Genomic DNA, 16785 nt, shown 5'->3' with positions numbered 1-16785 from the left:
TATAACACACATTTTTCACTGCCATGTTAGTATAGGTGGGACCTATAAGTTTAAGGATACCTATCTAAGCCTTAAGGGTAATTCCCTATAAAGAATAATACGTAATGAAAATGTAATGATGGACTGTTAGGAAGGAGATACAGGAAGAATCATCCATGGTGGATTGCTTAAGTTCCATAATATGAGTTGTAGGCTAGTGCTATAGTATGACACTATATGTTGTATGTGCCAGTGGAAACAAATCGCAGAGTTAGAATTTTGAAAGTAATGGAATTAGCAAATCAAGCTAGAATTAAGAATCAATAAAAGTTTAAAATTAACATTGATAGGATGAATATCTTCAAAGGAAAAGATATAAGGTGAGGAAAGACAAAAGGAATGGTATGAGAGGAACACTAAGGGATGTTTAGAATGAGTTATAGTAAATTGGCAGGTTGATGGAGCGGTGGAGCCTTGTTTTAAGTGCTATTGTGTTAGGAAGTAAGTCAGATAGTAAGAAGTTTCAAGCAAAAGTTAAGAAACTCCTTTTTCAGGAAAGGAGTAGGATATGATAAGTGGTATTGACTTGGTGGCTTGAGAATACTTAAACTTTTGTCAAGTCAGGAGAGACACCCAATTCACTTTCTGATGTCGATAGATGCTATAAAGAATGTTTGACAATTGGATGGTATTTAGTGTGCTACAGCAAGGGCAGATATAAGTAAAGTGTTATCAATCATCTATGCATACTTTGAGGGAGTATCAACTGTATGCTAAGTTTTCAAAGTGTGACTTTTGGCTAGAGAATATTTCATTCTTAGGACATGTGGCCTTTAGTGAAGGTATTCAGGTGGATCCCAAGAAAATTAAAGAAGTAACTGATTAGCTTAGGTCTACCACAGTTACTAAGGTATGAAGTTTTCTAAGCATAGTAGGCTACTACATGCGTTTTATGCAGAATTTTTTAGAATAGCAGCTCCTTTGACCTGGTTGACTCGAAAGAATGTCCCATTTATCTGGTCAGATGAGTGTGAGGAGAACTTTCAAAAGCTTAAGGAATGTTTAACTACACTCGGTGTTGACCTTGCTAGTGAGTGAAAAAGGGTATACAGTGTATTATGATACTTCCAGAGTTGGGTTGCGGTGTGTTTTAATGTAGCATGGTAAAGTAGTGTTTATTTTAAGGCAGTTAAAGAGGCACGAGCAAAACTACCCTACTCATGATCTGGAGATGGCAGTTGTAATTTTTGCATTAAAGATCTAAAGACATTATATGTATGGTGAGATGTGTGAGATATACACTGACCATAAAAGCTTAAAGTACATTTTCCAATAGAGAGACTTAAATTTAAGGTAAAGGAGATGGATGGAGCTTCTGAAAGATTATGACTGCATATTCAAGATCACCTTACTAAAGTGAATGTAATGGCAGATGCCTTGAGCAGGAAATCTTCTGGTAGCTTAACACATATATCAACGGAAAAGAGACCGTTGATTTGAGAGTTGTATGAGTTGATGGATCAGGGTTTGATCTTGGCCATAATAGATTTGGGTGCACTTTTGGCACATTTTAGAGTAAGGCCGGATTTACGGGACAGGATTAGGGTTTCTCAGCACAGAGACCCATAATTGATGCAAATTATAGAAAGAGTGCAGCAGGGGAAAAATTGTGAATTTGGATTTGATGTAGATGATACCCTTATACAAGGCTCCAGCATATGTGTGCCAAATGTGGACAACCTCAGGAATGAGATCATATAAGAGGCACACTACATACCCTACAGTGTTCACTCAGGATCCACCAAGATGTATCATGATATGAAAGAAAGGTACTGGTGGAATGGCATGAAGAGAGACATAGTAGATTTTGTGTCTAACTGCTTAACTTGTCAGAAGGTGAAGTTTGAATATCAGAGGCTGTCAGAAAAGTTACAGGAGATTCCCATTCTAGAGTAAAAGTGGGAGATGATTACTATAGACTTCGTGATTGGATTGCCTCATACCACACGAGGACATGATTCTATATGGGTAATTGTGGATCGTCTAACTAGGTCAGCTCACTTTTTACCTGTGCAGACCACCTATTCTATTGCCCAATGCACCAGGCTCTATATTCGTGAAATGGTCAGATCACATGGAATTTCTGCATCCATAATATCTGACAGGGGGCCCTAGTTCACTTCTCGGTTCCGAAGGAAGCTACAAGAGGCACTTGGCACATAGTTAAAGTTTAGTATAACCTTTTACCCTCAGACAGATAGGCAGTCTAAAAGAACCATTTAGACATTGGAAGACATACTTTGCATGTGTGTGCTAGATTTTGAAGGTTAGTGGCATGATCAGCTACCATTAGTGAAGTTTGCGTACAATAATAGTTATCATTCCAATATTAGAATGGCACCTTATGAGGCACTATATGGCAGGAAATGTAGGTCTCCTCTGTGTTGGACAGAAGTTGGCTAAGCGAGAGTACATGACTTAGATCTAGTGTAGTACACTTTAGAGATGGTTTTTTTTATAAGAGAACATTTAAAGATAGCTTTTAGAAGGCAGAAGAGTTATGCAAATCCAAAGAGGAAAGATGTAGAATTTGTAGTGGGTGATTATGTGTTCTTAAAGGTCTCTCCTATGAAAGGGGTTATGTGATTTAAAAAGAAAGGCAAATTGACACCCTGTTACGTAGGACCTTTTAAGATCACGGATAGAGTAAGAGCAGTTGCTTATCTGTTAGAGTTGCCATCAAGCTTCCAGTATCCTATATTTCCATGCTTAGGAAGTATGTTTCTGACCCTTCTCATATGCTACAACTAGACACAGTAGAGTTAGATGAGAATTTGACTTTCAAGGAGCAGCTAGTAGCTATAGTGGACTATCAGCTAAGGTGGTTTTGATCAAAATAGATTCCCATAGTTAAAGTTCTATAGAAGAGTCAATCTGTGGAGAAATGCACATGGAGTCAGAGTGGGGTATGCGCAGCAAGTACCCGTATTTGTTTAATATGTAGTTCTTTATTATTATTCTGTCTTGTGCAAAATTCGAGGACAAATTTTCTATAAGGGAGGAAGAATGTAACACTTTGAATTTTTAAATAATTATTTTGTGTAGTCAGTTTAGTATTATCTAGTTTGGCGGGCTCAGGAGGGGCCGTATGATGTTATTGCTATTGTGGGCCTAAGGCCCTGTAACACCCGAGGCAAATCCCACATCGACAAAACACGGGAGAGATGCTGGGTTTATAAGTTGGTGGTTCGTAACCCCTATTGACGCGTTTTAAAACCGTGAGGGCTTCGGCCCAGAGCGGACAATATCACTAGTGGGCCGGGCCATTACATTTGTGGTATCAGAGCCGCTCCGCGTGCAACCTTGAACGATAGTGGGGCAAACCTCAGTGAGGACGCTGAGTCCCATAAGGGGGGTGGATTGTAACACCCTAGGCAAATCCCAGATCGACAAAACACGGGAGAGATGCTGGGTTTATAAGTTGGTGGTTCGTAACCCCTATTGACGCGTTTTAAAACCGTGAGGGCTTCGGCCCAGAGCGGACAATATCACTAGTGGGCCGGGCCATTACAGGCCCTGTGTGTTGCATTTTATTGAATTTTCATGCAGGGGGTTAGGTCTAGTTACAAGGAAGACTCTGTTAAAATTTTGGCAATACCTTAGGATTTATTCTTACTTTTATAGATTAAATTAATTGGTTAATTTTGTTAGTTAATTGATAGAGGTCAATGTATATGTATAGGTGAATGGTGCGGGCCAATTTTCTTCTATCCGGTCGGACTAGCTGTAGTTGAGTCATCCTCTCTGTGAGTAGATATTGATTTTATTTATACTTTCGATATTATTATGTATTCAAGGCATGCTCATGCATCACTTATAGATATATGTACATAGTTATTTGCTAGGCACGCCTTGTATTACATTTGTATTCGATGATGTTGTTGTGACTGTTGCTTTTTAGCGATCTGGAGCTGTGTGTGTGAGTTGGTGTGTATGAGTTGTGTATATGGATATAGATAGGATAGGTAGACGCAGCTGGAGCTTAACTCGCTTGGACCCGATCCTTATTATGGATAAGTCGGGGTAGGCACGGCTTTGAGTTGATCTCGCTAGCCCTCACATTTGGTTAATAAGAGAAAGTCCGGCTTTGAGTTGATCTCGCTGGCAAAGGTTGGAACTAAGAGAGCTGTGTAGAAGATCAGCTCTCATATATATATGTGTGAATATGGATGTAACACACGGGTGGGTGAGTGCTCCAGATTGCCTTTGAGGTAATTATGATTTGATTTGTTTGAAATATGTGAAGATGATGCATTTCACTCTTAGGATGCACTAGACATAGATAATTATAGAAATAATAAGTAAAATCAATATCTTACTCTATGAATCGAATGCTCACTCCTGTTCACCTATTTTTTCCAGGTTATAGAAGAGCTTATTTTTTGTGTCTAACCTGCTTCCTATCTCGCACGTCTACTAACTGTTATTTTCATATTTTGTATTGTTAAATTTAAATTCTGGACCTCTGCATGTGTAAAATCATTTTACTTAGCTTGAAATTGTAAGATTAATTATTTTGGAATTCTAAACTTATTAATATATGTATGTGGAATGAGTGGATGGATAATCATGTTGGATGAGGGAGTTGGACTCCCATTTCATCTTATATTGAGTTGTTGATGATTGTGAGGAAGAGCTGAGCTCCCCATATATATGTATATTGTGATCACAGGTCGGGTGAGCTAAAAACTCACTGTTGGATGGTCCAGTTTATGGTCGAACTCTGTCCGATTGATTTCTTAGAAACGGGCTCAAAATATGGGCTTCATGGATAGGTTAAAGATTAGTTGGGCTTACTACGGGCTTCGGGGGCTTTATACTAACCCAAATCCTAATGCTGGTCTGGCTCATAATTCCGGTCGTGACAAAATGAAAATTCATTTGAAAGCCTTAATAATCAATTTCATGGAATTTATTATAACTAAACCAAATTCCATCAAAATTGATAGAATTTGCAAATAAATTATAAACTTAAAATCATATGTATTTCAAGTGATAAAATTATTCTCTTATTATACATCATTTTATTTTACTTTATTTATTTCAAATACAAAATTTATTTCATTTGAAATGAGTTTCATATTTAATATAAAATATATCAAAGAAATTCATTTACAAATGAAATGAATTTTATCATGGAATTGAACCAAACAAGGATAGGTAGTTATTATTTAAAAGGAAATAAAAAATTGCTTTCAACACATAAAAAAAACTGAATATCATGGGATCCACTTATACCTATTTATATGAATTTCATTGGCTTGCTATTTTATGTAGGTCATCCTCTATGAAATCACAGCAGTATTATATAATTTCTCCTGATTGCTTAGCGATGGTTCCGAAAGATCTCTTTTTTGTAATTGGATGCAATTCTGGCCATGTAAGCAATTCAGCGATTAAATAAAAATATACGCTTTAATTAAGCGGTTGCATTTTATTTTTTATTTTATAGTATATATATTAAAAATAATTTAAATGGATATGTGTAAGTATATTAATTCATATTTTCTAATATCAAATTCATATTTTCTAATATCACATTCTAATTTCTAAGTTCCTTGTGTAATTATTTGCTAATCATATTAAATAAATGAATGCTTAATTTTAATTATAAAGGTTAATTTTTCGATAATCATAAATATAAATAAAATTTAGATAGGCATTGAATCGGGAAAATGCAAAAATTTATCATTGGATTATAGGTTAAGTTTCAATTGAATATCTAAATATTTTTCATTCAGTTAGACCTTTTAATTTTCAAAGTCGGCAATTAAGCTAATAGTTGCTTTTATGGATGCGAAAATCTTATCATCAGCAGTTCCTTAACACTAATTTATCTTTGTAATATCTTATTTTAGACCTCTTTTGGTTGGCCAAAAATTAACCCAGAAATAGAAATGAATGGAAATGATTATCTTTATGAATATTTAGAAATTCGTTTTTTTTCATTTCCATTCTCACAAACTAAAGAATTCAATTTTCACATAAATCATCATTTCTCTTTTCAACCTGAAAATTAAAAAATGAGAATGAGAATGATTATCTTATCCATTTATTTAATTATAAATAAATATCATAATAATTAAACTAATCTTGATAATTAAATAATTAATTAAAATAAAAAATAAAATAATTATAATTATAATAAAAATATAAAACTCTTATTTTTATATTTGAATATAAATAATTAAAATTAAACATTATAATTATAATTAATTACACTTAACTAGAATAAAACACAGTAAAAATATAATTTTTTATTTTCATATAATTGATTTAAATAAAAATTTTGAATATAATTAACTTTAATTATCTAAAGTACAAGGATGAAATGTATTATTTTTATTCTTACTTATAATTAAATAAAATTAAAAAATTATAATTGCAATTATAATTCATTCAAATTAAAAAAATATAAAAATATTATTTTTATATTCTCTTATAATAATTAAAATTAAAAAGTAAAAATATAAAAGTATAAAAAAAAATAATTTTAAATCCTAGAATACATTTGCACATGCCATTAACAAGCATTAAGGAACAGTAATGTAGAATTAAATAGTAATTCTTTCACTTTAGTTAATTTGTAATGCAAGATTATCAGTATATTGATGGAGTTAATATTGCACATAGTGGTAAGACTCGTGTCGCAGTTTTTAGATATGGAGAACAGTCTGCAAATCACAAAAGGGAGATGGTAGAAAAATGAAAGATTGAAGATGTAGATTTCAATGTTTGGGGCTTGACTTCGGAGCATTTTCTTCCTCCTTTTGGCAATTAAAAATGGCAAGAAATAGCATATGCTATAGAATTCATTTGTGGGTTTTTGCAATTATTTTTGTGTAAATAATTAGCAAAAAGGGAGGACAAAAACAAACAGAATTTTCTTTAATTTTTTTTTGTCATCCATTGACTAATTCGATCTCATCTGATTTAATTTTTTTAAATTTATTTTTTGTTCTTTAATTTTCTCCTCTGTTAATTAAAAACCACAACTTAATTTTACTTCAATTTTCAAACATTAGATTATAAAAGATGATTCACAATATTAATAAACTGCAATAATAGTAATTTTTAATAAAAAATTATGAATAATCTTCCAAAAAATTCATCATACAGCACTCATGAAATAGGCTACCAAAATGGAATGCTAATAATGAATGCCCTTCCAAATCCAAAAAAAGATTCGTGCACTTTGTTCTACTGTTTGTTCAATACTTTCAAGCTTCCTTGCAACCCTTATTTTTTTTTTCTTGCAAAAGACATATTCGTTGTGAGAATAAATAAATGAAATAAACAACAAAATTATTGGAAAAAAGAATATGAGAGTTTTATAAGAATATTAAAACAGCGATTAAAAGACTGGCCAAGGTTAGACCAACGTAAATCCATGTTCTCCTACTGTAAATTTAGGCCCAAAAGAAACTAGAAAAAGAGGAACGGTTGCGATTAAAAGTCAACATCCAAGCTTTTAACCCACAGCCTTATCTCCTGTCACCCATTTACTGCATTCTAAAAGTGTATTGATTCATCAGACCATTGAATGATGTTCCAAAGGAGCTCAATCATAGATCATCGCACCAGCAGCATAATAAGGTGTCATATATCCTTCCAACCCCACCTGCGCCCCAACCCAGTATGGATTATATGCATAAGAACCAATAGGCATCATATATGGAATTATGGCTGTATTATATAATTTCTCCTTATTGCTTAGCAATAGTTCCGATGGATCTCTTTTTGTAATCAGATGCGATTTTGGCCGTGCAAGCAATTCAGCTATTAAATAAAAATATTTGGTTTAATTAAGTGGTTGCATTTTATTTTTTATTTTATGGTATATATATATTAAAAATAATTGAAATGGATATGTTTAACTATATTAATTCATATTTTCTAATATCACATTATAATTTCTAAGTTCCTTGTGTAATTATTTACTAATCATATTGAATAAATGAATGTATAAATATAAATAAAATTTAGATGGGCATTGAATGAAATGCAAAAATTTATCATTGGATTATACGTTAAGTTTTAATCGAATAATAGTTGCTTTTAAGGATGCAAAAATCTTACCATCAGTAGGATGAGAGCCTACTAAGTAATTCATTAACACTAATTCCCAAATCAATCTCTATCATCATATCTTTGTAATATCGTATTTAGGCCTCATTTGACTCACAAAAAATTGACTTAGAAATGAAAATGAATTAGAATGATTCTTTTTGTGGGTGTTTAAAAATTCATTTTTTTTATTTATATTCTCACAAACTAGGAAATCCAATTCTCACAAGAATCATTATTTCTCTTTGGGAATCAAAACACAAGAATAAGAATGATTATCTTATCCATGTATTCATTGAGATGTTTCAATTTTTATATTTTCATATTATTAATTAAAATAAAAATATGAAAATAATATTTTATGTTTAAAATAATTAATTAAAAATAAAAATAAAAATTATAATTACAATTACAATAGTTAAATAATTATAGTCATTAAAATATTTTTATATTTCAAATAATTAATTAAAAATTATAATTATAATTATAAAAATCATAATAATTAAAATAATCTTAATAATTAATTAAAATAAAAAATAAAATAATAATAATAATAATAATTAAAATATAAAATTATTATTTTTATATTTTCGTATAAATAGTTAAAATTGAACATTATAATTATAATTAATTACACCTAACTAGAATGAAACGCAGTAAAAATATAATTCTTATATTTTCATACTATTGATTTAAATAAAAATTTTGAATATAATTAACTTTAATTATCTAAAGTAAAAAGATGAAATGTATTATTTTTATTCTTACTTATGCATAAATAAAATTAAAAATTATAATTGCAATTATAATTAATTCAAATAAAAAAATAAAAAATATTCTTTTTATATTCTCTTATAATAATTAAAATTAAAAAGTAAAAATATAAAAGTATAAAAAATAATTTAAATTAATTTTCATTAAGTACAAAATAAGTTTGATTGTAATTTTGTAATTTACATATGCAAATCAAATATCTTAAAAAGAAATTTGACTTCAATTATACAATGAACTAAATATAAATGAAAATTTATCATTTTATTTTTGATTTCGCTCGATTCCGATTCCAACATTGATTTCATTTCCAATATACAAATCAAATGGGTCCTGAAATCCTGGGTACATTTGCACATGCCATTAAAAAGCATTTAGGAACAGTAATGTAGAATTAAAAAGTAATTCTTTCATTTTAGTTAATTTGTAATGCAAGATTATCAGTATATAATTATTGATGGAGTTAAATATTGCACATAGTGGTAAGACTCGTGTCGCAGTTTTTAGATATGGAGAACAGTCTGCAAATCACAAAAGGGAGATGGTAGAGAAATGAAAGATTGAAGATGTAGATTTCAATGTTTGGGGCTTGACTTCGGAGCATTTTCTTCCTCCTTTTGGCAATTAAAAATGGCAAGAAATAGCATATGCTATAGAATTCATTTGTGGGTTTTTGCAATTATTTTTATGTAAATAATTAGCAAAAAGGGAGGACAAAAACAAACAGAATTTTCTTTAATTTTTTTTGTCATCCATTGACTAATTCGATCTCGTCTGATTTAATTTTTTTTAATTTATTTTTTATTCTTTAATTTTCTCCTCCTGTTAATTAAGAACCACAACAGCTTAATTTTTCTTCAATTTTCAAACATTAGATTATAAAAGATGATCCACAATATTAATAAACCGCAATAATAGCAATTTTTAATAAAAAATTATGAATAATCTTCCAAAAAATTCACCATATAGCACTCATGAAATAGGCTACCAAAATGGAATGCTAACAATGAATGCCCTTCCAAATCCAAAAAAAGATTCGTGCACTTTGTTCAATACTTTCAAGCTTCCTTGCAACCCTTATTTTTTTTGCAAAAGACACATTCGTTGTGAGAATAAATAAATGAAATAAACAACAAAATTATTGGAAAAAAGAATATGAGAGTTTTATAAGAATATTAAAACAGCGATTACAAAACTGGCCAATGTTAGACCAACATAAATCTATGTTCTCCTACTGTACATTTAGACCCAAAAGAAACTAGAAAAAGAGGAACGATTGCCATTAAAAGTCAACATCCAAGCTTTTAACCCACAGCGTCATCTCCTGTCACCCATTCACTGCATACTAAAAGTGTATTGATTCATCAGACCATTGAATGATGTTCCAAAGGAGCTCAATCCATAGATCATCGCACCAGCAGCATAATAAGGTGCCATATATCCTTCCAACCCCACCTGCGCACCAACCCAGTTTGGATTGTATGCATAAGAACCAATAGGCATCATATAGCTCTCAGTCTCAACATCTTGACTTCTTTCTCTCTTTTTCTTTCCTCTCGCACCACAAACCACCTTTTGCTTGACTTCACCCTTGACCACTTCTCTCTCGTCCTTTTTCTTCCCTATTTGCTGCACTTTTTCTTCAACCCCCATGACACCTTCTTGTGATGCTGTATCTTTCATTCTCATTGGCCCAATAGTATCTTCAGATACATTAGTTGCTCCTGTAGTTCTAGCTTTCTTAGTTGTCTGGTGTGGAGCGTCAATAAGTTTTCTTTTATTTGCCCCATCTTCTACATCACCAGGTGATGGCTTCTGCTCTTCCTGAAATGATTCTGCAGATGGTTTTGTTGTAGAGATCTGAGGTTCTGAAAAGTGAGCCAATTCCATATCCTTATCTTGGAAAGAGTTTCTTTTGGCATTTTCACCACTGCTGCTGTAACAAGGACCAGATTTCACAATGCAATTAATTGTGTCCCTAAGCGTCATGTTTGGAATCAGATAATCAGTAAGGATATTTGTTGCCCCACAAACACATTTCAACTTAGAGGTGATTAGATGAACCCTGATACACTTATCACAAAAGCTCTTGAAACAACATTTGCTAGTCAAGACAGCATCCTTGATTACTTGTTTGCACAAGGGGCAGAGAAGTTCTGGTGGAAGATCACTAGCAGACCAGGATCTCTTTGAAGGCAAGCAGCCAAAAATTTCCTTCTCAAAAGCATGATAATTTGGCTGTAAAACAGCAGTTGCACCACTTGACAACACATAAGAGCCACCTCGGTTTGGCATCAGCATCGACTTGGGAATTCCAGTAGGAGGCCTCAATCTTTTGCAATCATAATTTGGATCTCCATTTGTTGGGCAGTCCTGAATAAAATGTCCTCGCACTTTACATCTGTGACATACATAACCCTCTGGTGGTATTTTCTTCACCAATCCACTAAAACCCCTACCATTTTTCACACCATTTGAACCTTCCAACCGCCATTCCAAGGCTGGAGCATTTACTAAAGCCTTAATCTTGCTGTCCTCATCAGATTCTGCATCTACAGTTGACTTGCTATGCTGAACTGGCTTCATTCTAGGAATCACAAACACATCATCCCCAAACCCATCGTCACATCGAAATCCATCACCCCCATTGGGTTTTGTTGTGGACAAACTAGTGACAGTACTTGAACAAACAGAACTAACACCAGTATTTGCAGGGTTGCTTCTGCATGAAGCAGTAATAGCAGTTTCAGAGCTAATCTTGGAGGAATTAGAACCAGTACAATAAGAGGAACTAAGTGGCCGTTGCTTTTCCCTAACAACAATAGTTGTATTGTCGATGGGCTTGCGACGTCGTGATCCAGGAACACGACGAATCAGAACCCTAGTATTGTTAGGGATCAGCATATCATCAGCGTAACAATCATTCGTCTGGGCATTAACGACCACAAGGTCCAAATCAGTACCCAAACACAAGCTATTGGATTTAGATTTATACTTTAATTCAACAATTTTCTGTTTCAGAGCATCAACAGAAATAACAGAGCTATCCACCGAGAAGGAATCATACTCCTTTGCACTGAAAAATTTAAAATGAATCGGCATTGAATTGAATACGAAGGGAAGAATGTTATAAAATTTGTTTTGAATGAAATTGATATTTGATTCGCATACAAGAGGATCGATATATACGCGTATTTACACATAATGTTATCAAAGTCCCAGTGCAAGGCATATTTACGCGTTTCCTTATAATTAATTTAATAATTGATATTTAATTATTTATATTATTTTATCCTTATAATTTTAATTATCTATACTATTGAGTTCCTCGTATTATCTGTACTATTGAGTTCCTCATGCTAAGGTCAAGGGTCTGTTTGGATGAGTGTAAAGATTAAGAGAAATAATTATTTTATCTCTGTTTAGGAAGATGTGAATTAATGAAGGATGAGGGTAAACAAAGTTAAGCCTTATCTTCTCTTACCACTCAAATTTCAATTTTTTGATGTACAATGGATGTCAAAATAAAGTTGAAAGTAGTTAATAGTATCGATAAGGTTGGATCAATAAAAAAATGAAGTGTAAGAGGATATATATAAAAAAAATGGATAAAATTGCAATAAATTTTTAAATTTTCGGAAATTTACATAAAATTTTATACATTTTAAAATTTTGACCAATTTTGTTAAAATTAAAAAAATTGAATAAAATTATCGTTAAGGATTAGCTTTCTTTTAGCCAATAAGTTAATTTTTTTTAAATGGAAATCGAACAGAGGTAACCCAAATAATAATCAAAATCACATCAATTAAATGAAAAATCAAAATTTAAAAAATAAATCAATTTGATTTTTCATTGAATTCGATTTCTATTACTTTATCGGGTATTTACAAGTATCTAATCAGACCAAATCTTAATAAAATAAATTTAGATGGTATATAATCAGATTTAAAATAATTCAAGTTTGAAAAAGGGTTTGATTTTTATATATATAGAATTTATTACCTGAATCTATTTATATAAGTAATTAATTAAATATATATATATATATTATAATAATATTTATAAAATTTTATATATTATAATTTAAATAGAGAATTTAAATATTTTATAAAATTATTAAATTTTTAAAATATAAATTATTAATTAAAATATTATTTTTCAAATAATAATAATTTAGTTTAAGATTACAGCTCAATTCCACACCTGTACTTATTGAAAAATTTAATTTAGTTTATTTTTAATTTTTTATCTAATTTAGCCTAAAAGTTGCAATTTAGACTCAATTTAGCTCAAAAATTAAGAAAATAAATAAATTGAGCTTCTTAATTTTTAGATTTAAATCAAGAAATCAATAAATTCAGTCTCAAAATTAAAAAAATTAAACTTTTTAATTTTTTATTTTAATAAAAAAATTAAGAAATTTAACTTATAAATTTTAAAATTTGAGTTAAAGTTGATATTAAATTGAAACTTTTTTGCTAAAGTAGATAAAAAAATTAGAAATTGACTAAATTGAACTTTTCTAATAAGTGCAGGGACTAAATTGAGCATTTTCCATTTTTAATATTTTTTTATTTTTTAATATTAAAATGTTATTTTTATATTTTTATAATTAATTAAATTAAATAATAAAAATAATATTATTTAATATAAGTAATTAAAATGAAAGTATGAAAAAAATATTATTTTTATATTTTTATTAATTAATTAAATTGAAAAATGGTAAACAATAGTTTTATTTTCATATAATTAATTAAAATTAAAAATTATGATTGTTATTAATTTTAATTATTTAAAATAAAAAATATTATTTTATATTTTCATTTTCTTAATTAAAATTAGAAAATTATAATTAAATAAAATTAAAAATATAAAATATTATTTTTTTCATATCGTTAATTAATATTAAAGAGTTAAATATAAAAAATTAACTAATTATAATTATTTAATTAACATTAAAAAGATTAATTAATTAATTAACATTACAAATATTGAAGAAAGAAAAAGAAAATAACTCATACACTAAGTCATAAGTGATGAGTGAATTGTGCATTAAATCAATTTAAATTTAAATTAAAATAAAAAGATTAAATTAAATAAAAGTGAAAAAATAAATTAAATTAGACATTTTGAAAAAATATAAAAGGTAAATTTGACTTATTTCTATTTAGTTTTAGTCTGTGAATAGTAAATTAAAAAAAAAAGTCAATTATAAAAATATTAACAGGATGTGCGTTGGATATGACTATAAATTATTTAAAAAAAATTAGAGAAATAGGAGAAAACATATGTATCTACATATGAATATATATAAATAATTATATTAAAATTATATAATATATTTAAAAATTATAAAAATATAAGTATAAAATTGATTCTAATTTATATTCTCCAATTTAATGCTATCCAATATAATTTTCAATTTATTTCAGTCTTTGGATATGGTTGAAGGTTAAATATTTTTATTTAGTCATAAATACATAGTGAAGGCACTTCTGCAAAGTTAAATGTGAATCAATCCACGTAATAACAAAATTTACTGTTTGAAATCTAAAATTAATTTTATGAGAATTTAATTTAATTAATTCTTATATTTAAAATAAAAGAATTTTAAATTTTATAACTTAAATAAATATTTATTTTTAAAAAAATTAAAAACAAACATGATTATGTATGAATTTTATTAAATTCTTTTTCTTGTATATAATTTATTCCGAACAAAGTCAATATTAATTAATAAAATTTATTAAAAAAAGAAATAAAACTTTATTCACATCTTAAACAATACAACAAAATAAAATATACTAATATCTTATTTTATTATATTCTCAAAGATTTAATTTTTATTATTAATTATATTGTAATTGAACATGGAGGATATATATGGAATACAATTAACGTGTTTGGATTTCTCTTAATTTCTTCTGAAATAACCTATAGAAGTTTAAGCAAAATTTCCAATTATCTCACATGGATTGTATAAATAGAGGGATCTTCCATAAAATGGTTGAATTGGCCTTGCATTCATTTCAAATCCCTACAAAAGAACAAATTATTAAATATAAAAGGACTAAACACATAATACTATGGCTATATTTGTTTGAAGGAAAATGTTTTTCATATTTTTTTTAATATTTTTTTTTTATTTTTTAATGTTTGGGAGTGTTTAAGAAACTTGATAAAAAAAAATAACCTAAAAAAATAAGGAAAAATGACTTTCTATTTTAAAAAATGAAAGTTATTTTTCTAACCTCGCTTTGCCCCAACAACTGTTATCTGCCCAAGTAGGTTTGCATGAACTATGTGAAGTTCCAAATCGTACCTTCTAACACAAAACAACAATAAAACCAATGAGGACATTTATGCCCGACCCAATATAACTTTAATAGGATAGAACTTAGATAGTATACATATAGCCGGGTTTGATACGGATTCAGATTTGAAAAATAATATACTTACCAGATTCGGTTTTATATATTAGGTGTTCATTATCCAAACCCGTTTATATAACTAATTAGTTAAATATAAAATATATATTTTTTATAATAATATTTATAAATATATATATATATTTTCAATAAATAGAATTTAAAAATTTTATAGACTTATTAAATTTGTAAAATATATATTATTAATAAAAAAATACTTTATGTAAATTGTTAATTAAAAGGTTTGAATATTTTTCGAGTAATAATAATTGGGTTTGTGATGGATTCGGATAGTTAAAGATAAATTTTAATCGGTTTTGGAACGATTCGAGTATTGAAAATTTTATTTAGGTTCGGATTCGAATATGGTGATTTTTATAGGTACTCTAACTGCTATCATTTTTAAAAGAAGTCTAGAATAAATTGAAATTATGAGTAATTTTTACTTGTCTTCCTTTAACTATATAGATTATTTTGCTTTTGTTAATCATCTTCAATTCGTTACCAAAAAATCTTTAAACTTTAATTTTATTTTAGAAAAATTCCATTAACCTACAATTCAAAAAAAAAAAAAAAATAATAATAATAATAATAACAGTGCCATCCCGACTTACACATTTATTATACACATCTCCTTGTCACAAATAGTTCATAAATTTAAATTATAACATAATAGACATGAATAATATGATAATATCACAATCATTACGTTAAAGTTAAATTATATATTGCTTTTGAAATTTAGATCACTATCCATTACAATACAATTTATTCACTATCATCATCATATTCATGGAGTTCTTCTTCATCGCTTGCTATTGTATGATTTAGATCTGCCTAGTCCAATAGTTCCTCTTTTTCAATGGTTGTAAGCTCTAGTAGTTCACCACTTGAATCATCTAATGGTCCAATATGTTGATCTTCTACTTCCGTATTAATTTGTAACACTTCTACTACCTCATCTTGAAATGCTTGGTCTGGTATTTGCTCCGTTACATTTGTCTGAGGCATGATGACAACAGACCTAGGCTTCATTTTGCATACCGCATACCAATCAGCTTTGTCTCGTCTCAAGCTAGGATAAGGGATGTAAACCACTTGTTTAGCTTATGAAGCAAGTATGAATGGTTCATATTTATTTAATCTTTTATGGTGATTGATATCCACAAAGTTATAGTGTTTGTGAACCTTAATACCAACATCCGGAGTTAGATCAAACCATTCACACTTGAAGAGAACAGTTCTCTTTATTGGTAATGCAAGGTACTCAAGTTGAACTATCTCTTTCAAGATACCATAGTAATCATTGGAGTTGTCACCATATGTTGAACCCCTAATGCAAACTCCGCTATTTATTGTGGATCGATTAGCACCATGGCTGCTTGTGTGAAATCTATAACCATTTATGAAATATACAGGATATGATTTCACACTTCTTAATGGTCCCTCTACTAAATCCCTAATGAATTTATTATCA

General features: G+C 29.3%; 1 protein-coding gene and 1 long non-coding RNA gene across 2 annotated transcripts in view; one reads left to right on the top strand and one right to left on the bottom strand.

The window, feature by feature from the left end:
* LOC131178635 (uncharacterized) overlaps positions 1 to 4416 on the top strand; it is a 58013-nt gene extending 53597 nt beyond the window's left edge. Inside the window, exon 4 of the long non-coding RNA XR_009147575.1 lies at positions 4402 to 4416. This is a non-coding gene — a long non-coding RNA (uncharacterized LOC131178635). The remainder of the gene's footprint in view (positions 1 to 4401) is intronic.
* Positions 4417 to 10212: 5796 nt separating this feature from the next.
* LOC131178312 (E3 ubiquitin ligase PARAQUAT TOLERANCE 3-like) lies at positions 10213 to 11979 on the bottom strand. The gene has a single exon (XM_058143267.1). It carries the CDS (start codon positions 11977 to 11979, stop codon positions 10213 to 10215), a length of 1767 nt encoding a protein of 588 aa, XP_057999250.1.
* Positions 11980 to 16785: the final 4806 nt, after the last annotated feature.

The sequence above is a fragment of the Hevea brasiliensis genome, chromosome 3 (genome assembly GCF_030052815.1).
Source record: "Hevea brasiliensis isolate MT/VB/25A 57/8 chromosome 3, ASM3005281v1, whole genome shotgun sequence".
Lineage (NCBI taxonomy): Eukaryota > Viridiplantae > Streptophyta > Magnoliopsida > Malpighiales > Euphorbiaceae > Hevea > Hevea brasiliensis.
Note: the sequence above shows the minus strand (reverse complement) of the source record. Positions and strands in the feature narration are given on the sequence as shown.